Here is a 23,957-nt window from a genome sequence, read left to right on the forward strand (position 1 = left end):
TTCGCATCAGGAATCCCTCAACTGAAGCTAACCAGCTAACTACCTACCAGCTATCAGTCAGGAAACCACTGCTACCGGTCATCAGCTAACCTTTAGCTCGGAAAGCTCTCGCCAGTTCGGGGGGCAGCGTAGCCTAGTGGTTAGAGCGTTGGACTAGTAACCGGAAGGTTGCGAGTTCAAACCCCTGAGCTGACAAGGTACAAATCTGTCGTTCTGAACAGGCAGTTAACCCACTGTTCCCAGGCCGTCATTGAAAATAAGAATGTGTTCTTAACTGACTTGCCTGGTTAAATAAAGGTTAAAAAAAAAGTTTGTAAAACGTGACTCAAACCAGAGCATAATGGACCTACTTTTTTCTCTCTCTACATATCCCCGGATTCCAACCGCAAACTCTGAACATTTTCATCTGGACCAATTAGCCGGGAGCTAGCCTGGCTAGGGCTCCTGGGCTACCACCGAAGCCCACTCCTGGGCTACAATATCCAGACCCCGTCTACTGCCGGTACGGGGCACGGAACCCCGCCAATCCTCTACGACTGGAATACCGACATAATCTTCCAGAGGATTCCAACAGGCCCCTCAGGCGCGACGTCCGCTGAAGGCCCATTCTGTTAACCACGGCCTGCTAGCTACCTAGAGCTACTTGGAACCCTACTTATCCACGACTGGTCTATCGATGTCACCGCACGAAGAGGCAAAAACAGACTTCCCTCCATCGCGATGTCCCCCAAAGGCCCTTCTGTTAACTTGCTAGCCCCGGTCTACTAACTGCTAGCTTGCAAGCCCTGGTCTGCTAACTCCTAGCATGTGTAACGGATGTGAAACGGCTAGCTTAGTTAGCGGTGTGCGCTAAATAGCATTTCAATCGGTTACGTCACTTGCTCTGAGACCTTGAAGTAGTAGTTCCCCTTGCTCTGCAAGGGCCGCGGCTTTTGTGGAGCGATGGGTAAAGATGCTTCGAGGGTGACTGTTGTCGATGTGTGCAGAAGGTCCCTGGTTCGCGCCCGGCGAGGGGACGGTTTAAAATTATACTGTTACATTGATGCTGTTGACCCGGATTACTGGTTGCTGCGGAAAAAGGAGGAAGGTCAAAGAGGGAGTGAGTGTAACGGATGTGAAACGGCTAGCTTAGTTAGCGGTGTGCGCTAAATAGCATTTCAATCGGTTACGTCACTTGCTCTGAGACCTTGAAGTAGTAGTTCCCGTTTCTCTGCAAGGGCCGCGGCTTTTGTGGAGCGATGGGTAACGATGCTTCGTGGGTGACTGTTGTCGATGTGTGCAGAAGGTCCCTGGTTCGCGCGAGGGGACGGTTTAAAATTATACTGTTACACATGCTTGCCCCGGTCTGCTAACTTTCTAGCTTGCTTGCTAACCTGGTCTGTTAACTGCTAGCTGCTAGCCCCGGTCAGCTAACTGCTAGTTTGTTAGTGTGTTGTTATGTGTTAATAACATTTAGACTACGTTACCCAGCAGGCTATGCGGGAGACAGATGGTTGAAGAATGCCTTGCATGGCTAAACATGGAGTTTTCTAGCTGAAGTATATGTTCATTAAAAGTAGTAAAACCTATGCCCCAGTTTGTCATTATATAAGGAACAAACATAACAGTTAGCCCCGGCCTACTAACTGCTAGCTTGTTAGCACCGGCCTGCTAAGTGTCTGAATCGCCGTGTCCCCAGCCAGCCCAACCACTCACTGGACCCATATGTTCACTTGACTACGCATGCTTCTCTCCAATATCAATATGCCTCGTCCATTACTGTACTGGTTAGTGATTACTGTCTTATTTCACTGTAGGGCCTCTAGCCCTGCTCAATATACCTTAACCAACCATGTTGTTACACCTCCTACATATGCGATGTCATCACCTGGTTTAAATTCTCTAGAGACTATATCTCTCTCATCATTACTCAATGCCTAGGTTTACCTCCAATGTACTTACATCCTATCTTACCTTTGTCTGTACACTATGCCTTGAATCTATGCTATCATTCCCAGAAACCTGCTCCTTTTACTCTCTGTTCCGAACGTGCTAGGCAGCCAGTTCGTATAGCCTTTAGCCGTACCCTTATCCTACTTCTCCTCTGTTCCTCTGGTGATGTAAAGGTTAATCCAGGTCCTGCTGTGCCTAGCTCCACTCCCACTCCCCAGGTGCTCTCATTTGTTAACTTCTGTAACCGTAAAAACCTTGGTTTCATGCATGTTAACATTAGAAGCCTACTCCCTAAGTTTGTTTTACTCACTACTTTAGCACACTCTGCCAACCCGGATGTCTTAGCCGTGTCTCAATCCTGGCTTCGGAAAACCACCAAAAACCCTGAAATCTCCATCCCTAACTATAACATTTCCCGCCAGGATAAAACTGCCAAAGGGGGCGGCGTTGTAATCTACTGCAAAGATAGCCTGCAGAGTTCTGTCTTACTATCCAGGTCTGTACCCAAACAATTCGAGCTTCTACTTCTAAAAATTCACCTTTCCAGAAACAAGTTTCTCACTGTTGCCGCTCGCTATAGACCACCCTCTGCCCCCAGCTGTGCCCTCGACACCATATGTGAATTGATTGCCCTCCATCTATCTTCTGAGCTTGTGCTACTAGGTGACCTAAACTGGGACATGTTTAACACCCCGGCCATCCTACAATCTAAGCTTGATGCCCTCAATCTCACATAAATTATCAATGAACCTACCAGGTACAACCCCAAATCCATAAACACGGATTTAGATATCATCCTAGCTAACTCCCCCTCCAAATACACCTCTGACTAAAAAAATCAAGATCTCAGTGATCACTGCCTAATTGCCTGCATCCATAATGGGTCTGCGACCAAACGACCACCCCTCATCACTGTCAAACACTCCCTGAAACACTTCTGCGAGCAGGCCTTTCTAATCGACCTGGCCGGGTGATCCTGGAATGAAATTGACCTCACCCCGTCAATAGAGGATGTCTGGTTATTCTTTAAAAGTGCCTTCCTCACCATCTTAAATAAGTATGCCCCATTCAAAAAATGTAGAACTAGGAATAGATATAGTCCTTGGTTCACTCCAGACCTGTCTGCCCTTGATCAGCACAAAAACATCCTGTGGCGTTATGCATTAGCATCGAATAGCCCCTGTGATATGCAACTTTTCAGGAAAGTTAGGAACAAATATACACAGGCAGTTAGAAAGCTAAGGCTAGCTTTTTCAAACAGAAATTTGCATCCTGTAGTACGAACTCAAAAAGGTTCTGGCACGCTATAAAGTCCATGGAGAATAAGAGCACCTCCTCCCAGCGGGCCACTGCTCTGAGGCTAGGAAACACTGTTACCATGGATAAATCCACTATAATTGAGAATTTCAAAAAGCATTTCTCTACGGCTGGCCATGCTATCCACATGGCTACCCCTACCCCGGTCAACTGCCCGGCACACTCCACAGCAACCCGCCAAAGCCCCCACCATTTCTCCTTCACCCTAATCCAGATAGCTCATGTTCTGAAAGAGTTGCAAAATCTGGACCCCTACAAATCAGCCGGGCTAGACAATCTGGACCCTCTCTTTCTAAAATGATCTGCCGAAATTGTTGCAACCCCTATTACTAGCCTGTTCAACCTCTCTTTAGTATTGTCTGAGATTCCCAAAGATCGGAAAGCTGCCGCGGTCATCCCCGTCTTCAAAGGGTGTGACACTCTAGACCCAAACTGCTACAGACCTATATCTATCCTACCCTGTCTTTCTAAGGTCTTCAAAAGCCAAGTTAACAAACAGATTACCGACCATTTCGAATCCCACCGTACCTTCTCCGCTATGCAATTTGGTTTCAGAGCTGGTCATGGGTGCACCTCAGCCATGGTCAAGGTCCTAAACAACATCATAACCGCCATCGATAAGAGACATTACTGTGCAGCCATATTCAACGACCAGGCAAAGGCTTTCGACTCTGTCAATCACCACATTCTTATTGGCAGACTCGACAGCCTTGGTTTCTCAAATGATTGCCTCGCCTGGTTTACCAACTACTTCTCTGATAGAGTTCAGTGTGTCAAATCGGACGGCCTGTTGTCCGGACCTCTGGCAGTCTCTATGGGGGTGCCACAGGGTTAAATTTTCAGGCCGACTCTCTTCTCTGTATACATCAATGATGTCGCTCTTGCTGTTGGTGATTCTCTGATCCACCTCTACGCAGACGACACCATTCTGTATACCTCTGGCCCCTCTTTGGACACTGTGTTAACTAACCTCCAGACGAGCTGAAATGCCATACAACTCTCCTTCCGTGGCAACTACAAATACCTAGGTGTCTGGTTCGACTGTAAATTCTCCTTCCAGACTCACATTAAGCATCTCCAATCCAAAATTAAATCTAGAATCGCCTTCCTATTTCGCAACAAAGCATCCTTCACTCATGCTGCCAAACATACCCTCGTAAAACTGACCATCCTACCGATCCTCGACTTCTGCATTGCAATCTATAAAATAGCCTCCAACACTCTACTCAACAAACTGGATGCAGTCTATCACAGTGCCATCTGTTTTGTCACCAACGCCCTATACACAACCCACCACTGCGACCTGTACGCTCTCGTTGGTTGGCCCTCGCTTCATACACGTCACCAAACCCACTGGCTACAGGTTATCTACAAGTCTCTGCTCGGTAAAGCCCCGCCTTATCTCAGCTCACTGGTCACCATAGCAGCACCCACTTGTAGCACACGCTCCAGCAGGTATACCTCAATGGTCACCCCCAAAGCCAATTCCTCCTTTGGTCGCCTTTCCTTCCAGTTCTCTGCTGCCAATGACTGGAACGAACTGAAAAAATCTGATGCTGGAGACTCATATCTCCCTCACTAGCTTTAAGCACAAGCTATCAGAGCAGCTCACAGACCACTGCACCTGTACATAGCCCATCTATAAACAGCCCATTTATCTACCTCATCCCCATACTGTATTTATTTATTAATCTTGCTCCTTTGCACCCCAGTATCTCTACTTGCACATTCATCTCCTGCACATTTACCATTCCAGTGTTTAATTGCTATATTGTAATTACTTCTCCACCATGGCCTATTTATTGCCTTTAACTCCCTTATCTTACCTCATTTGCACTCACTGTATATATATATATATATATATATACTTTTTTGTTTTATTTTTTTCTACTGTATTATTGACTGTATGTTTTGTTTATTCCATGTGTTGCTATGCTTTATCTTGGCCAGGTCACAGTTGCAAATGAGAACTTTTTTTAAATCGATCATCGGAGGCTGCGCTCTTAGTGGCCCGGGGACTTTAATGCAGGGAAGCTTAAATCCGTTTTACCTAATTTCTACCAGCATGTTAAATGTGAACCAGAGGAAAACAAACTCTAGACCATCTGTACTCCACACACAGTGCACAGTACATACACAGTACATACAGTGCCTTGCGAAAGTATTCGGCCCCCTTGAACTTTGCGACCTTTTGCCACATTTCAGGCTTCAAACATAAAGATATAAAACTGTATTTTTTTGCGAAGAATCAACAACATGTGGGACACAATCATGAAGTGGAACGACATTTATTGGATATTTCAAACTATTTTAACAAATCAAAAACTGAAAAATTGGGCGTGCAGAATTATTCAGCCCCTTTACTTTCAGTGCAGCAAACTCTCTCCAGAAGTTCAGTGAGGATCTCTGAATGATCCAATGTTGACCTAAATGACTAATGATGATAAATACAATCCACCTGTGTGTAATCAAGTCTCCGTATAAATGCACCTGCACTGTGATAGTCTCAGAGGTCCGTTAAAAGCGCAGAGAGCATCATGAAGAACAAGGAACACACCAGGCAGGTCCGAGATACTGTTTTGAAGAAGTTTAAAGCCGGATTTGGATACAAAAAGATTTCCCAAGCTTTAAACATCCCAAGGAGCACTGTGCAAGCGATAATATTGAAATGGAAGGAGTATCAGAGCACTGCAAATCTACCAAGACCTGGCTGTCCCTCTAAACTTTCAGCTCATACAAGGAGAAGACTGATCAGAAATGCAGCCAAGAGGCCCATGATCACTCTGGATGAACTGCAGAGATCTACAGCTGAGGTGGGAGACTCTGTCCATAGGACAACAATCAGTCGTATATTGCACAAATCTGGCCTTTATGGAAGAGTGGCAAGAAGAAAGCCATATCTTAAAGATATCCATAAAAAGTGTTGTTTAAAGTTTGCCACAAGCCATCTGGGAGACACACCTAACATGTGGAAGAAGGTGCTCTGGTCAGATGAAACCAAAATTGAACTTTTTGGCAACAATGTAAAACGTTATGTTTGGCGTAAAAGCAACACAGCTCATCACCCTGGAAACACCATCCCCACTGTCAAACATGGTGGTGGCAGCATCATGGTTTGGGCCTGCTTTTCCTCAGCAGGGACAGGGAAGATGGTTAAAATTGATGGGAAAATGGATGGAGCCAAATACAGGACCATTCTGGAAGAAAACCTGATGGAGTCTGCAAAAGACCTGAGACTGGGACGGAGATTTGTCTTCCAACAAGACAATGATCCAAAACATAAAGCAAAATCTACAATGGAATGGTTCAAAAATAAACATATCCAGGTGTTAGAATGGCCAAGTCAAAGTCCAGACCTGAATCCAATCGAGAATCTGTGGAAAGAACTGAAAACTGCTGTTCACAAATGCTTTCCATCCAACCTCACTGAGCTCGAGCTGTTTTGCAAGGAGGAATGGGAAAAAAATTCAGTCTCTCGATGTTCAAAACTGATAGAGACATACCCCAAGCGACTTACAGCTGTAATCGCAGCAAAAGGTGGCGCTACAAAGTATTAACTTAAGGGGGCTGAATAATTTTGCACGCCCAATTTTTCAGTTTTTGATTTGTTAAAAAAGTTTGAAATATCCAATAAATGTCGTTCCACTTCATGATTGTGTCCCACTTGTTGTTGATTCTTCACAAAAAAATATAGTTTTATATCTTTATGTTTGAAGCCTGAAATGTGGCAAAAGGTCGCAATGTTCAAGGGGCCGAATACTTTCGCAAGGCACTGTAGCTCTCACTCGCCCTCCATTTGGCAAATCTGACCATATATCTATCCTTCTGATTCCTGCTTACAAGCAAACACTGAAGCAGGAAGCATCAGTTATTTGGTCAAGAAAGAAGTGGCTAGATGACGCAGATGCTAAACTACAGGATTGTTTTGCTAGCACAGACTGGAATATGTTTCGGGATTCTTCCGATGGCATTGAGTACACCACATCAGTCACTGGCTTCATCAATAAGTGTATCGATGATGTCATCCCCACAGTGACTGTACGTACATACCCCAACCAGAAAGGACTCCAGTATAGTTGGGGACGTTTGCAGAGGTATGAGTAGGGAGTTCAGTTTTTGTGCCCGACAGGATACAGCCGGAGGCGAGAAGACAGTATCCAGCAGAGGATCTCATGGGGGAGACCTTTTCTTTTTTATTTATTATTTAAATAAACACCCTTGAAACCGAGCTAATCATACTCTGTCCGTGTCTGATCTGTGTAAACGTCCCCCTGGTCTGCCACACTACCCAGACTATTTGCATTGCCCCCCCCCCCCTTTACGCTGCTGCTACTCTCTGGTTATTATCTATGCATAGTCACTTTAACTCTTACCTACATGTACATATTACCTCAATTACTCGACTAACCGGTGCCCCCGCACATTGACTGTGTACTGGTACCCCCTGTATATAGCCTCTCTACTGTTATTTGACTGCTGCTCTTTAATTAGATGTTACTTAACACATATTTTTCTTAAAACTGCATTGTTGGTTAAAGGCTTGTAAGTAAGTATTTCACTGTAACACCTGTTGTGTTTGGCACATGTGACAAATACAATTTTATTTTACTTGATTTGGTGTCTGCTTCTGCTATAGCAAAGTTCTACCCATTGTATGCCTTAGATTTCCATTGGTTGTCATCCTCTATGGCCCTTGTTTCATCTGCTATTGTTTGCCAATGGAAGGAGGAATACTTGCACCTTCAATCACACCATATTGACCAAGTATCAATTGACCAACAGCATCAATGTAACAGTATAACTTCAGACCGTCCCCTCGCCCATACCCGGGCGCGAACCAGGGACCCTCTGCACACATCAATAACAATCACCCTCGAAGCATCGTTACCCATCGCTCCACAAAAGCAGCGGCCCTTGCAGAGCAAGGGGAACCACTACTTCAAGGTCTCAGAGCAAGTCACGTCACCGATTGAAACGCTATTTAGCGCTAAATAAGCTAGCCGTTTCACATCCGTTACACTTTATTGCCTAGTGCAATGCCAATCATTGACATCAGCAATATCCACAGTCACAACATAAGATCAACCCTTTAATAATGGGGACAGGTCAATATCCAACTTTCCAGAGGGCAGAGGCTATAATCCCATTTCTTATTGTGAAATCTCCCCAACTGTCTAGATCAGTGTTTCCCAACTCCGGTCCTCGAGTACCCTCAACAGCAGCACACATTTCTGATGAATCCACAAGTACAAAAAAAACTGATTTCACTTGTCAAAGGTTTGATGATTAGTTGACAAATAGAATCAGGTGTGCTTGTCATGGGCCACAACAAATGCATGTACTGGCAAACACTGGTCTAGGTGAAAGGGAAAGTATAAACATGTACGTGTGCGAACAGCAGGCACAAGGGTTTCCACAAGTTACCACAGCCACAAAGTCTAAATTGGCTATAGGTTATCATAAAAAAGTTTATGAAAACAAAAATCGGATTTTTGGTGTTCATTTAAGGTTATCAGTGTGGTTAAGGTTAGGTTTAATCACATTTTAAGAAGATACATTGTAGAAATGGGCTTTATGACTTTGTGGCTGGGGTAAGTAGTAACGACCAGCCACAACTCCGATATGTGTTTTCTCAAAGTTCCCGGGATGTCAGGTGTCCTATTTATATCCGTACACTCGTAACAATCTCATCATTATTATACTTCTATTTGATCAAATAAGCCACACATAGAAAATAAGCCATCACATTTTTGTGTTAACCAAATTCGACACCCTCATTGACCTCCATACAAAAGCTCCTCGCTTGTTGAGCGAAAAAAACGAAACAACGCCACCTGTTGGAGAAGATAGATTTTAGCCCTGTTATCCCTCTCCTCTAACCTCTTCCTCTCTGCTGGAAATTAAACCTAGGGACAGTAAGTACTTCTTGTTGCTGTCCGAGTTGCGACACTGCTGAGTTGAACTGGCAGTTGCAGTTGGCAGTCCAAACTTCATGTAAGTTCAACCATTTATTTTTTAGCTAAACCGTATAACACATTGATCTTAATAGTGACAGAATTGTGTTCACTTTCATATTATTTTTCTCTCCAGTGTTTTATTGTAGCTTGATCAAACATAATAAATCACCCTCTAATAAGTTATTGGGTTAGAAGTATAAATTTGTCAATCAAATTGACGTCCAAAAGTCGTCAAAAAACATTTATGGGTATGTTAAATGTGATTGTCAAGTGTGAAAAATAGGCGATACGTTTCACAAAAATGTAAAATGAAAGTGAAACTTAGTTTTGCGAACGCAACATTGTATGCCATTTTTATGTGATATAAAATGTTTGGCCTTCTAATTAACATACGAACCATCCACAACGTGTGCTGCCAGATTAGATATATATACGGCGTTCAGTTGAGAACATAAATTGTGTTTTATTCGAGTTGTACATTCTGTTTGTTTTTATGCGCATTTGGGGCCTACTTGTTTTCATTTTGTTATATTCTCAATTTCAGAGGTCACAATGGAGAGCGTCGAAAGTGCAGCCAACATGGAATTGTCAACAACCTTTTCCCAGGTTGTATTTCAGGAAATCCCCCACTCCTACGTGCCAAATATTGCCGTGACTTGCAGCTACACTCTGACAGCAGCCATTCAACAGAACCCCAGAGACTGGGTGGGGATATTCAAGGTGAGATTATAGATATTTTGTCATGAATATTCATGATTGGTCTGGTTCATCAGAGATTATGATATGGATTGTATTTCCACAAAGGAAATAATAACCTAATATATTTAGCAATAGACATCCACAGTCTGGAATGCCTCCCAGTTGTCAGTCAGTCATGATTGTGTTATAACTGATGTTGTGCTGATTGTGTTATAACTGATGTTGTGCTGATTGTGTTATAACTGATTTTGTGCAGGTGGGCTGGAGCACCACAAAGGATTATTACACATTTGTGTGGATAGAACCATCATTGGATCTGATAAAACAGGATGCAAACAAAAAACAAGTGCTTTTTAGTGGTAAGACCATGTGTGCATTTTATCCTCAAACTTTTCAACTGACATGAACTTTGATATGAATGATCGTGATCAGTTTAGGTGGATTCGTTTTTTGGTGGATTTTAGGTGGATTCGTTATAGGCCCATGTTCATTTCTTAATTTTAGATACAAATTACATTTATTTGACACTCAAGTGATCAATATTATGCTGGCACTGACAACGATGTTGTCGTTCTGATAGCATACTACTTGCCAAAGGATGATGCAGAGTTCTATCAGTTCTGCTATATTGATAGCAACGGCCAAGTGAGAGGAGCCAGCACCCCCTTCTGCTTTAAAACCTCAGGGGAACAAAGCACAGACGGCAGCCTAGAAAATGACCTCTTGGTCATCACAACACAGGTACAACGCAATCCACCATACCTAAGATTAAACGTTGATTTGATTGTGTTTTAAAGACCATGCTTGAAATACTTAAAAATGCAGAACTTTTTGTTTGGCTTGCTTAGTGAATGGTCAAGGAGATGATGTCCCTCACAAGAACATTTTAGCTAGAATTATCCGTATGCATGTACATGATGTGCATTTCTGAATCTAGGAAAAGGTAGAGCAACGTGAGAGGGAAAAAGAAGAGATGGTCATGGAGTTGGGGCAACTGAAAGAGCAAAATGAGATTTTGAGAGGAGTCCTGAAGGAGCAACAGCAAGAGATTGATTGCCTCAAGGTTTGTTTTCAAGATGGTCGTTACATCTGCTCATTTCTAGCCACGAGTCATGTGTGAGAATGGAAATTACAATGTGGGGTAATGGAATTGTAACATTATCTCTGCAGTTGTCTAACGAGGAGCTATACAAGGCAGACGGGAACCTGGAGAAGCAGCAGCAGAAGTCAAGAGAGCATGAACAACTGACACAGAAAGCTAAATCAATGGAAGACTCACGCAAAGGACAGGAGGTAATATTTGGTGAATTTTGTGTCTACAACACAAATCATCTGACAACTAAGAAACTCTTTCCATACTGAAACATAAATGCTTTTCAACATAACTGGTGGAACTATACTTGATGGATAGATGGAACTTTCCAAACACAGTAATCAAATCCAATCAAAGTGTATTGGTCACATACACCTATTTATCAGATGTTATTGCAAGTGTAGTGAAATGCTTGTGTTCCTAGCTCCAACCGGGCAGTCGTATCTAACAGTTCACAGCAATACACAAATCTAAAAGGAAAATAATGGAATAGAGAAGTATATAAATATTAGGATGAGCAAAGTCGGAGTGGCATTGACTAAAATACAGTAGAATAGAATACAGTATATACATATGAGATGGGTAAAGCAGTATGTAAACATTATTAAAGTGACTAGTGTTCCATATCCATAAGTAGAGGTTATGGACATGATTTGAGCATTTCTGAATCTAGGAACAGGTGGTGCAAAGTGAGAGGGAGAAAGAGGAGATGGCCATGGAGTTGGGGCAACTGAAAGAGCAAAATGAGACTCTGACACGTGCCCTAAAGGAGCAACAGCAAGAGATTGACCGCCTCAAGGTTTGTTTGAAAGTCTTTTCTTTCCACCAGCAGTTTTACTTCTAGCCCCCTAATCAGGCTGAGAGGGTGATTAATTATATATTGTTCCTGTAGGAATCTAAAGAGGAACTTGCACAGGTAGTGAGCAAACTGGAGCAACAGCAACAGAATGCTAGAGAGCATGAAGAACTGACACAGAAGGACAAATCAATGGATGAATCACACACAGGACAGGAGGTAACTGTCGCAAACCAATTTCCCATTTGGGCCTACCAAAGAACTACTACTACTACTACGGAGTACATTTTGTCTAGTTTCTAACAGTTTCTTTCCATGAAAGGCTGCAGTCTCTGGCCCCAATTCATTAAAAAATATTTGGTGAACGTGTCAATACATGTAACAGGCTGTTTGTATACCATCAATATTTTTCAATGCCTCTTCTACTCTTTTTTCCCCCCACACTTTCTCTGTCTCCTTGTCATGTATCGAAGGGTGTTTTCACATACAGGACCTTCAGAAAGTATTCAGACCCCTTGACTTTTTCCACATTTTGTTACGTTACAGCCTTATTCTAAAATGGATTAAATACATTAATTTCCCCTACAATCTACACACGATACCCCATAATGACAAAGCGAAAATGCAAATGTATAAAAAAACAAAAACAGAAATACCTTATTTACATAAGTATTCAGACCCTTTTCTATGATACTCGAAATTGAGCTCAGGTGCATCCTGTTTCCATTAATCATCCTTGAGATGTTTCTACAACTTGATTGGAGTCCACCTGTGGTAAATTCAATTGATTGGACATGATTTGGAAAGGCACAAACCTGTCTATATAAGGTCCCACAGTTGACAGTGCATGTCAGAGCAAAAACCAAGCAACGAGGTCAAATGAATTGTTCATAGAGCTCTGAGACAGGATTGTGTCGAGGCACAGATCTGGGAAAGGGTACAAAGTAGAGAGAGATGCTTGATGAAAACCTGCTCCAGAGCACTCAGGACCTCAGACTGGGGCGAAGGTTCACCTTTCAACTGGACAACAACCCTAAGCACACAGCCAAGACAAGACAGGAGTGGCTTCGGGACAAGTCTCAATGTCCTTGAGTGGCTCAGCCAGAGCCCGGACTTACACCCTGTCAAACATCTCTGGAGAGACCTGAAAATAGCTGTGCACCAACGCTACCCATCCAACCTGAAGAAGCTTGAGAGGATCTGCAGAGAAGAATGAGAGAAACTCCACACATACTGATGTGTCAAGCTTGTAGCGTCATACCCAAGAAGACTCAAGATTGTAATCACAGCCAAAGGGGTTTCAACAAAGTATTGAGTAAAGGGTCTGAATACTTATGTAAATGTGATATTTCCGTTTTTTTTTCTTCCAAAAACCAGTTTTTGCTTTGACATTATGGGGTATCGTGTGTAGATTGAATGCATTTTAGAATAAGGCTGAACCTATCAAAATGTGGAAAAAGTCGAGAGGTCTGAATACTTTCCGAAGGCACTGTATAGTCCTCTTTAATAAAGTAGTGTGGTGTATGGTGCAGGAATAACGACAAGCGAACCTGGGGAGCTTTGTATTCACATTGGTCTAAAAAAAAGAACCGGCCTGCAGAATTTAAGAGAACCGAAGTCAGACCACCTCTCGAGATGGTTTCAGTTCGGTTCACTTCGGGGGATATTTTGAGGGGTCTGAGTTCCTTTGGAGTGTTTGCACTACACAAAATATTAAGCAAACTGCATTCGCAAAAATTGGCTTAAAAGGGACAAAGTCTGAATCACTTTAAACTTGCTATTTCTCTTCACAAATGCCTGCAGTCTCTGACTCCTATTTGTGAGAAATATGAACGAGCATTGAGCAAGATCAAACAGCTGAAGAAGGAGCAAGAGGAGTTGAAAGAAAAGGTAGAGGTTCAAAGTGTGGAGATTGCACAGTGAGTACTTGTCTTGAGTAATCCATTCAGTGGACATATCTTTCTAGTACAACACCTTTCCAGTCATATCATATCATCATCCTGTTTATATATAAACTCAGCAAAAAAAGAAACATCCTCTCACTGTCAACTGTGTTTATTTTCAGCAAACTTTACATGTGTAAATATTTGTATGAACATAAGATTCAATAACCGAGACATGAACTTAACAAGTTCCACAGACATGTGACTAACAGAAATTGAATAATTTGTCCCTGAACAAAGGGAAGGGGTCAAAATCAAAAGTATCTGGTGTGGCCACCAGCTGCATTAACTACTGCAGTGCATCTCCTCCTCATGGACCCCAACCAATTTTCCAGCTCTTGCTGTGAGATGTTACCCTACTCTCACCCTCACCCTCTGATCCAACAGGTCCCAGACGTGGTCAATGGGATTGAGATCTGGGCTCTTCGATGGCCATTGCAGAACACTGACATTTCTGTCTTGCAGGAAATCACGCACAGAACGAGCAGTATGGCTGGTGGCATTGTCATGCTGGAGGTTCATGTCAGGATGAGCCTGCAGGAAGGGTACCACATGAGGGAGGAGGATGTCTTCCCTGTAACGCACAGCGTTGAGATTGCCTGCAATGACAACAAGCTCAGTCCGATGATGCTGTGACACACCGCCCCATGATGGACCATCCACCTCCAAATCGATCCCGCTTCAGAGTACAGGCCTCGTGTAACGCTCATTCCTTTGACGATAAACGCGAATCCGACCAAAACTGCGACTTGTCAGTGAAGATCACTTTTTGCCAGTCCTGTCTGGTCCAGCGACGTGGGTTTGCGCCCATAGGCGGTGTTGTTGCGGGCGATGTCTGGTGAGGACCTGCCTTACAACAGGCCTACAAGCCCTCAGTCTATTGCGGACAGTGAGCACTGATGGAGGGATTGTGCGTTCCTGGTGTAACTCAGGCATTTGTTGTTGCCATCCTGTACTGCAGGTGTTGTTAAATGTGGTCTGCCACTGCGAGGACGATCAGCTGTCCGTCCTGTCTCCCTGTAGCACTATCTTAGGCGTCTCACAGTACGGACATAGCAATTTATTGCCCTGGCCACATCTGCAGTCCTCATGCCTCCTTGCAGCATGCTTAAGGCACGTTCACGAAGATGAGCAGGGACCGTGGGCAACTTTCTTTTGGTGTTTTTCCAGAGTCAGTAGAAAGGCCTCTTTAGTGTCCTAAGTTTTCATAACTGTGACCTTAATTGCCTACCGTCTGTAAGCTATTAGTTTCTTAACGACCGTTCCACAGACAGGGTCCTGAAAAAGGGACGTCTCTTTTTTTGCTGAGTTTATATATATATATATATATATATATATATATATTTTTTTTTACACTTGTGTAACAATGCTGTTCCTCATGCCCCCGTTTCTGTGTCAACAGGCTGAGCCCAAGGCTCAGAGATTCTGAGCAGGAGTCTTACAGACTGAAGGATCACATTCAGCTTCTACAGGTCAGGACACTCAGCAGAGTAATTGATGTAAATGAATGCCTGTAACACACATACACTCTTTAAAAGACCTGTTGGCCAATTAATTTAGTGCTTTCTTTGATGTGAAAAAATCCAGTCAATCACAGAACCTCATGTTGACCCTTTCCAGGTGGATCTCCAGAGCAGTGAGAAAGAGAAGGTGAAGCTTTCTGTGGAGCTGCGCAAACTGCGTGGTCTCACCCTTGATCTGGATGACTTGAAGACGGAGAACAAGGCCTTACACAGAAGCCTGTCAGAGCAGGGGCACCAGCCACAGCAGGAGATGGTGGACAGTGATTTGAAGGTTGGAACAAGTTGCTAAAAGAACTATGTCCTTCCTGTACACGCCATTGTGAAATGTAATACTGTCGTCTTCTTGTGCGCCATCAGGTGCAATACCAAGATCTTCTTGGCCAGCTGCAGGAGGCTCAGACACAGTTGCACCAGGAACTGCAGGCTTCCAACAACACACGCAGACGTGCAGAGCAAGCAGAGGGGGAACTGGTGAAGGTCAATGAGTGCACGAATCTCGTAGTCATGAGGGCTACACAGGCAGAGCAGAAAAGCAGAAAACTAGAGGTGCTTAGAGAATATCTTTGACGCTATTTCGATCCACAGACAGGGTCAGCGATATAATTTTTTTTCTTACCAAGGTGTTGTTTGTTCTGGGAAAGTAGTTCACCTGCGAGAGCAAATGAATATAAAAACGCACTAAACGTATTCCCTTGTCTGATCACAAGTTCCCTGTTCTCTCCCCTCAGACGCAACTTTTAGAGTTCCACAGAGTCGTTGAGGAGAAAGAAAGCATGGCAGAGATCGCTAAAGTAGAGAAAGAGGAGTTGGCCAGAGAAAATCAGGTGATTGCTGTGAATGTTGATACTCTTTACTAGTCATTTAATTATTTACAATTAGGGACGTCTGCTTACATTGGGGTTTTGCCACTGTATTCGATCTGTCAGGATCTCAAAAGAAATGTTGAGAGACTTCGCAAGGAGTTTGCTGACATCCAGCCTGCTCCTGTGTCCATGCAGCATCCCAACCCTTATGGCTCTTCAACTGACCCCACCCCCACTGAGGAGCAGCAGCAAGATACACTGGCTGCCTCTCTCCACTTTGGGAACCCTTATGAGACCCCAGGTATTCCCAATATTCCAGCTGTTGGAAAGCCTCACCGAAATATTCTCAAATGAGACATGAACGCCACTTGTGCCTCACGGACACGGCTTCTTGGAAAATAACAAAACAGGTTCAACTATGGCTGACATATGATTCTGTTTGCAGGCCCTGCGACAAACGTGGAGGAGGTATGTTAAGTCATTCCTATGATATACATGGTTATACGGCAGATTATGCTTGCAACAACATACACTAGTGGTTTGGGATCAAAGAGTTGGTTTCATAATGCTCTATAATGTTTGTGCTAGAGTACAGTTAACTATCCAGTCTAGATCCGACATTATTTCCACTTATGACCCGTGTCCGTCCCATAGTTGTCCTTGACGTGTCGTCACTGCCATGAGTGCTTCCCTGGCATCACCCCGAATGAGCTGGAGCTGCACGAGGACAGTCACAGAGTGTGCCCCTTTTGCACCCTCATCTGTGACGGAATGGAGCAGACCAAGTATGAGGAACACGTCTACAGCCATGAGGTGTAGGGAAGCCACATCCTCACGACCCAGAGAGTTGACTACTTGTTAAAGAAAGCTGATACGCTACTAATTATATTTCTAAGAGGTGGGGGCAAATAAATACAGGCTAACAACCTATCCACGACATTGTAAGACAAACATTTAAAGGCCCCTGTTTATTACTGTCAATGTTATCGAACCTGGTAACGTTAAGTGCTGTGAATTTAATGTCTGGGAAATCTGTATCTAATTGAATTTGCCTGAATTGATCATGTTGTTTTAGACACTTTGATGGTTAGGGTTGACTGTTTATTCTTAATTTGCCTGAATTGATCATGTTGTTTTAAGCACTGAGGGTTAGGATTGACTGTTTATTCTTAATTTGCCTCCATCGCTGATGGATAGGACTGTATGGATCTGCTATTTAATAGTTTCCTAGGTTTACTCTACTGCTATTATCTCTTCTGAACTACTGTATGTTTACTTTGGCTAACTTCACTATAGTCCCTTTTAACCTGCCGCTAAAATGTAAATGATGTGTTGCATAATAAAGTCAAATGACTAATGGTCAAATGATGCGCTCTGATAATGTAAGGGTTGAAATGAGATTCATGTGGGATGTTCAAGCAACAAATAAAGTTATCTTCACAGTTATGTGAAATGTTTTTGTAGCACAAACTGCAATATGCCAAGAAATCCTAAAATGTTTTAATAGAAGGAAATTGAATATAATGACATTTAAAAAACAAAAACAAAAAACAAATCCATGATTGACAACTGCCACAGAAAACAACATTTGTAACCTAGTTTTCATCTCCACAATTGCTGAAGAGAAGCAATATCAAGTGTACCTACCAATGATTTATATACATAATTGGTACCTACCCTTTAAAAAGTTAAATACACCCCATTTCAATTCAGGACTTTCCCAACAGGCACACATTGTTCTTCAAGAAGTTACCGAGACATCCCACGTACCAAAAATCCTATCTTTCTTAAGGCGTTATCTGATTGGCCTCCTCAGGTGTGACATCACGGGAAGTCAGCTCAGAAAAGAGGGCTGGCAGCCAATACTGTGGCTCTCCAGAAGCTTGGGAATCCAACCACGCCAAGCCCTCTTTCAATAGGTGATCCTAGGACAACAAGGAGTGTGTATGTTAGGATGGTGGTGAGCTAAATCAAATCAAGAACCATGGTTCTATGGTACTTTGTCACTTCTAATTTTCTTGTAAACATTTTGTTCTGTAAAATATCCTCCTAAATTCTTGGCAGCTTTTCTTTGCATTTCCTCTGTAGGCGACTTACCAGCACATGACAGGCTCGCTCTCGCTCCCACTTAAGACTCTCTCTGATCTCACTCACTGAAACGTAGCCCTTCTTCTGCAAATTGGCAGAAAAACAAATATTCATGACACCTGGCACCATATTTGCATTCCTCTAAATGACTCAGCAAAAGTATCAGAGCAGCATGTTCTGGATCCAAGCATGATGTTGGCAACTGCTCACAAGAAAAAACAAACAGTGCCCCTCTTTAATCTCACAATCAGTATTCTGAGACATTTTTGACAAGTCATTTAGCATAATTACTGATGAGGCAGCCAGCCACACAATACAGACTCAAGAGGTGAAATGAAGGATTTACCTCAGCCAGCTGAAGTACCACAGTGTGGTCCATGTTGAGCTCTGCTGGCACTGACTGCACGAGGTAAGAGCCTCCAACAGGAATCATCCCAAAGCCATTCCCCATGACTTTCAGCTTCTTTATGGCCCGCACCAAGTCATCTCTGGAGTGGAGAATAGAGATACAATTTCAACTTCATAATGAAAGTCCACTAAAGTTGATGAATACATATCAATATGTTTACATTATTGTATTTAGTATTTATTGGGATCCCCAATTAGCTGCTGGGGAGGCAGAGGCTACTCTTCCTGGAGTCCAAACAGGAAACAGGACAACAAATAAAATATATAATATACATAGCACTAAATTTACATTTCAATTTAGCCATTCAGCAGATACTCCCATACAGAGCGACCCACAGCCAGGCGAGTCAACCACATATCAAAGTCCAATCCCAACCAGGTATAACATACATCATAAAATAAATAATACAATACAAAATGCATTAAAATGTCCCCGTCGTGCCGTACGGTGTTCTTTAACTTAGTTTTTATCTTGTTTATTTGCTAGCTTGAGTTACCTGGGGTGGCAGAGTTCAATTTAGTCATGGCTCTATTTAATACTGTGTTTCCCCCAGCCTCTATTCTGGACCTGGGGACAGTGAAGTCCTCTGGTTACATGTCTAGTGTTGTACCGAGTACCCGAACTGTCTGCGAACTGCTTGAACAGACAGTTCAGTACCTTCAACACGGTGCACAAAGACTAATAGTGATGCAGTCAATCTCTCCTCAACTTTGAGCCAGGAGAGACTGACATGCATGCTACTGACACTTTCCCTCCATGTACATCTAAGAGAAATTAATATATGCTGACCTATTTTAGATCAACTGCAATTTGCCTATGTCCTTCTTTGCTGCAACTGACCACACAACTGCACAGTAGTCCAAGTGCATCAAAACTAGGGCCTGTAGAACCTGTCTGGTTGACTGGAATATCAAGAAAGCAGAGCAATGTTTTATCATGTCCAGACCTCTTCCCAATTAAGTAACCATAGCATTCGGAAAGTATTCAGGCCCCTTGACTTTTTGTTACGTTACAGCCTTATTCTAAAATTGACTCAATTGTTCCCCCCCTCATCAATTTAAACCCAATACCCCATAATGAGAAAGCATTTTTTGTGTGCAAATGTATTAAAAATAAAAAACAGAAATACCTTATTTACATAAGTATTCAGACCCTTTGCTATGAGACGCGAAATTGAGCTCAGGTACATCCTGTTTCCATTGATCATCCTTGAGATGTTTCTCCAGCTTGATTGGAGTCCACCTGTGCTAAATGAAATTGATTGGACATGATTTGGAAAGGCACACATCTGTCTATATAAGGTCCCACAGCTGACCAAGCCAAGCGATGAGGTCGAAAGAATTGTCCGTAGAGCTCCGAAACAGGATTGTGCCGAGGCACAGATCTTGGGAAAGGTACCAAAAGATGTCTGCAGCATTTAAGGTCCCAAAGAACACAACAGCCTCCATCATTCCTAAATGGAAGAAGTTTGGAACCACCAAGACTCTTCTTAGAGCTGGCCGCCCAGCCAAACTGAGCAATCGGGGGAGAAGGACCTTGGTCAGGGAGGTGACCAACAACCCGATGGTCCCTCTGACGGAGCTCTAGTTCCTCTTTTGAGATGGGTGAAACTTCCAGAAGGACAACCATCTCTGCAGCACTCCTACAATTGGGTCTTTATGGAAGAGTGTCCAGATGGAAGCCACTCCTCAGTAAAAGGCACATGACAACCAACTTGGAGTTTGCCAAAAGGCACCTAAAGAACTCTCAGACCATGATAAACAAGATTCTCAGGTCTGATAAAACCAAGATTGAACTGAATGCCAAGCGTCACATCTGGGGGAAACCTAGCACCATCCCTACGATGAAGCATGGTGGTGGCAGCATCACACTCTATGGTTGTTTTTCAGCAGCAGGGTCTGGGAGATTAGTCAGGACTGAGGGAAATATGAATGGAACAAAGTAGAGAGATCATTGATGAAAACCTCCAGAGCGCTCAGAGAGACCTGAAAATAGCTGTGCAGTGACTCTCCCTCATTCAACCGGACAGAGCTTGAGAGGATCTGCAGACAAGAATGGGAGAAACTCTCCAAATGCAGGTGTGCCAAGTTATGTCATGTAGCGTCATACCCAAGAAGACTCAAGGCTGTAATCGCTGCCAAAGGTGCTTCAACAAAGTACTGATAACGGGTCTGAATATTAATGTAAGTGTTTAAAAAAAATACATTTGCAACAATTTCTAAAAATCTGTTTTTGAATGTTGGGCCTCCCGGGTGGCACAGTGGTTAAGGGCGCTGTACTGCAGAGCCCGCTGTGCTACCAGAGATTCTGGGTTCACGCCCAGGTTCTGTCGTAACCGGCCGTGAAAATTGGCCTAGTGGTCTAGGTTAGGGAGGGCTTGGCCGGTAGGGATAATCCTTGTCTCATCACGCACCAGCGACTCCTGTGGCTGGCCGGGTGCAGTGCCAGGTTCACGATGTTTCCTCCAACACATTGGTGCGGCTGGCTTCCGGGTTGGATGCACGCTGTGTTAAGAAGCAGTGCGGCTTGGTTGGGTTGTGCATCAGAGGACGCATAACTTTCAACCTTCTTCTCTCTCAGAGTCCGTACAGGAGTTGTAGAAATGAGGCAAGTTAGTAGCTTGCTAAAAAAAGGTTATGAATAGTGTGTTTTCTTTCATCCATTTTAGAATAAGCAACGTAACTTTCCGAATGCAAAAGGTATAGTGTGTTTTCTTTCATCCATCTTTTATCCATTTTAGAATAAGCAACGTATTTTGACCGTGATAGCTTGTCTCCTTAACTTGCTCAATAGCCACACTATTCAATAATCGATTGATGAGGTTTAGGGTTGAGCAAATGAATTGTCTCTCAGACATAACGTTTTTAAATTAACCATCTATCCATGGGGATTTGGCAGTTTTAACAGTACGTTTATTTATTGTCGCATGCATGTCAGTAACCGGAAGAAGCAATTTCATAAATGCTTAATGTGCAGCATCAGGATGTTCCTCATTACACACATTAGACCAACACATATTTTTCACATGTTCAAAATAAGAATAATTGCAAAACCTCTTGATCGCTTATACACTATTTTAGGTCCAGTCTTTGAAACTTTGGTTTTCCTAGCTATGACTATTATGATCACTACATCTGATAGGTGTGGAAACTGCTTTAGATCAGATTTCGAGAAGCATTAGTAAAGATGTGTTCAATACAAGTGGATGATTTAGTTCTTGTTCTGCTTGTAAATACACTGGCAGGTTGACTGATAACCTGAATCAGGTTGCAGGCACTAGTTACAGTTTCATGTTCTCTTGAGTGGACAGCTTGATGAAAGCCAGTCAATATTTAGGTCACCCAGAAAATAAACCACTCTATTAATATCATATACATTATCAAGCAATTCACACATATTATCCAAATACTGACTGTTAGCACTTGGTGGTCTATAGCCACTTTGCACAAGAATAGGGTTTAGGTGAGGCAAGTGAACCTGTAGCCACATTACTTCAACAGCATTTGACATGAGATCCTCTCTAATATTAAATATGATGATAAATGTTGACTTTCTGCATTACTTAGGAGAGAATTTATTATATCATTTCTGATATTTGTCAGATAGTACTCACTGGCTCACATCCTGAGCAAATTTCCCCCTTCCCTTCAACACTCTGTGATGGAGTTCGTCCAGGGTAATAAGTCCTAAAACACAGAGACGGAACACCAATGAACGACACATTTCAAAATGCAGTGTTTTGCTATGACTTTGATGATGTTCCAAAGAAGCCTCACCTCCATTTCTGTGTTTCAGTGCCAGGCATACTTCAATGATCTGCACACCCAGCTCGTAATAGAAGTCACCCACACCAAGCATCTCAGACCAAAAGCCTTTGCCAGCTGTCAATGACACAGAAAACACTTAATTGGTTGCATTTCAATTCCTTAACTAAATACAACATATGCGTAACAACATGCATAAAAAAAGGAGTAAAGGACATTTTTCATGGGCTTTTATTGTAGGGCAAAAACAACTTCTATTTTAAACAGACACAGTTGTGATTCTCACAGGCAAGTGGGTCAACTCCAATGGTGGCACACATCTCCTGAAACTGGACCCGGAACTGGGAACTCTTACGAATCTCTTGTTTGTGCTTGCTGGCAAATTCCTCAAGGTTAGATTTGAAGGTCTCCAGCTGTTTTGACATCTGAAAGACCATGATGTTTTAGATATTTCCACAGCGGCAACACCTTGACTAGCTACATGGATTGAATAACATTCCAATGAAGACACTTGCACACCCACACATAAACTCAGTTGGTAGAGTATGGCGCTGCTTGACGATGAAAACCCAACTGACATTTACTCCTGAAGTGTTCTGCTTCAGCACCCTCTATAACCACTGTGGTTGTTATCTGACCCTACCAGTCACATATGAACATTTATACATCTTGCCTAAATGGCCGTACTCTTATAATCTCCACCCTGCACAGAAAGAGGAGGACTGGTTCCCCTCTATGTTTCTTCCTTAGTTCCCTTCTCACTCGGGAGTTTTTCCTTAGCTAAAATGTACAACATGGTCGAGGCATTCGTTGGACGTTTTTGTGCTTCTACATCTGCATTGCTTGCTCTTTGGGGTTTAAGGATGGGTGTCTGTATAACACTTTGTGACACTTACTGGTGTAAACTGGGCTTTATAAAATCAATTTGATTGTTTGATTGATTGCAACGCCAGGATAGTGGGTTGATTCCAGGGACCACCCGTAAGTAAAATGTATGCACGCATGACTACATCGCTTTAGATGAAAGTGTCTGCTAAATGGCATATTATTATAATATTATTGAGCTTACCTGAACAATTTGATCCTCAGCTAACACGGTCCCCCTCTCTTTATACTTGGCCTACAAAAAAATAAGAGTGTTTTGGATAAGATGGTTGTATTTCTGAAATGCCTTGGATTCATTGTTTACATTTTGTAGATTCATTCATCTAGACAACCTTCATTCATCTAGACAACCAACCTACCTCTGCAAGCTTCTTTTTGGCGATAGCTCCCGCACCTACTCCTCTCCTATGCATCTTGTTGATGTGAAAAAAGGACTAGCTAGCTATGAGAGCGTCTGCTAAATGACTTAAATGTAATGTAAATGTAAAAAGTTGACACCGCTATTGTTATGCTTGCCAACTAACGTTAGCGAGCTAGGTAGCTTCCAGTTGCACGGTCAAATTAATTTGTGAGGTCGCGAGGTGCTTTTAGCCTATTGCAGCCATATGATAGCTCTCAGCATTCCGTTCTTATTCAATAATAATTTCTATGCACACAACTTTGAAATCGACTCATTTCGCGAAACTTGAGAGCTAGCAAGGTCTATTTGCTTAGTTTAGGAACCCGGAAGTAACTTCCTCCTAAGTTT

General features: G+C 42.9%; 2 protein-coding genes across 5 annotated transcripts; one reads left to right on the forward strand and one right to left on the reverse strand.

The window, feature by feature from the left end:
- Nucleotides 1–9,094: 9,094 nt before the first annotated feature.
- On the forward strand, nucleotides 9,095–17,509 carry LOC124048272 (calcium-binding and coiled-coil domain-containing protein 2-like). 4 transcript variants are annotated; one of them, XM_046368885.1, is made up of 16 exons: nucleotides 9,095–9,243; nucleotides 9,751–9,926; nucleotides 10,162–10,264; nucleotides 10,486–10,646; nucleotides 10,843–10,968; nucleotides 11,076–11,198; nucleotides 11,672–11,797; nucleotides 11,891–12,013; nucleotides 13,598–13,713; nucleotides 15,140–15,209; nucleotides 15,358–15,531; nucleotides 15,618–15,806; nucleotides 15,989–16,084; nucleotides 16,187–16,364; nucleotides 16,509–16,531; nucleotides 16,718–17,509. In XM_046368885.1, exons 2-16 carry the CDS (start codon nucleotides 9,759–9,761, stop codon nucleotides 16,880–16,882), a joined length of 1,941 nt encoding a protein of 646 aa, XP_046224841.1. In that variant the 5' UTR covers nucleotides 9,095–9,243; nucleotides 9,751–9,758; the 3' UTR covers nucleotides 16,883–17,509. The 4 variants fall into 4 exon arrangements, with proteins under 4 accessions (XP_046224841.1, XP_046224843.1, XP_046224842.1 ...); XM_046368887.1 differs by having other exon boundaries at nucleotides 16,259–16,364; XM_046368886.1 differs by having other exon boundaries at nucleotides 15,618–15,737.
- Nucleotides 17,510–17,541: 32 nt separating this feature from the next.
- On the reverse strand, nucleotides 17,542–23,954 carry snf8 (SNF8 subunit of ESCRT-II). The gene is made up of 8 exons (XM_046368889.1): nucleotides 23,569–23,954; nucleotides 23,394–23,444; nucleotides 22,611–22,749; nucleotides 22,337–22,441; nucleotides 22,174–22,246; nucleotides 18,498–18,639; nucleotides 18,161–18,235; nucleotides 17,542–17,988 (listed from the first exon to the last, which is right to left on the reverse strand). Exons 1-8 carry the CDS (start codon nucleotides 23,620–23,622, stop codon nucleotides 17,851–17,853), a joined length of 777 nt encoding a protein of 258 aa, XP_046224845.1. The 5' UTR covers nucleotides 23,623–23,954; the 3' UTR covers nucleotides 17,542–17,850.
- Between the last annotated feature and the right edge of the window lie 3 nt (nucleotides 23,955–23,957).

This window comes from Oncorhynchus gorbuscha, linkage group LG11, assembly GCF_021184085.1.
Source record: "Oncorhynchus gorbuscha isolate QuinsamMale2020 ecotype Even-year linkage group LG11, OgorEven_v1.0, whole genome shotgun sequence".
In the NCBI taxonomy this organism is placed as follows: domain Eukaryota; kingdom Metazoa; phylum Chordata; class Actinopteri; order Salmoniformes; family Salmonidae; genus Oncorhynchus; species Oncorhynchus gorbuscha.

What these genes read in the sequence shown, in the direction of transcription:
- LOC124048272 (XM_046368885.1), top strand. Translation starts at nt 9,759, where the DNA reads ATGGAGAGCGTCGAAAGTGCAGCCAACATGGAATTGTCAACAACCTTT. An exon ending in TGGTGGACAGTGATTTGAAG is followed by an intron (nt 15,532 to 15,617) that starts GTTGGAACAAGT and finishes GTGCGCCATCAG; the next exon opens with GTGCAATACCAAGATCTTCT. An exon ending in CTGCGACAAACGTGGAGGAG is followed by an intron (nt 16,532 to 16,717) that starts GTATGTTAAGTC and finishes TCCGTCCCATAG; the next exon opens with TTGTCCTTGACGTGTCGTCA.
- snf8 (XM_046368889.1), bottom strand. Translation starts at nt 23,622, where the DNA reads ATGCATAGGAGAGGAGTAGGTGCGGGAGCTATCGCCAAAAAGAAGCTT. An exon ending in TTTGCTCAGGATGTGAGCCA is followed by an intron (nt 18,640 to 22,173) that starts GTGAGTACTATC and finishes TCTCCACTCCAG; the next exon opens with AGATGACTTGGTGCGGGCCA. An exon ending in TGGTACTTCAGCTGGCTGAG is followed by an intron (nt 18,236 to 18,497) that starts GTAAATCCTTCA and finishes GCCAATTTGCAG; the next exon opens with AAGAAGGGCTACGTTTCAGT.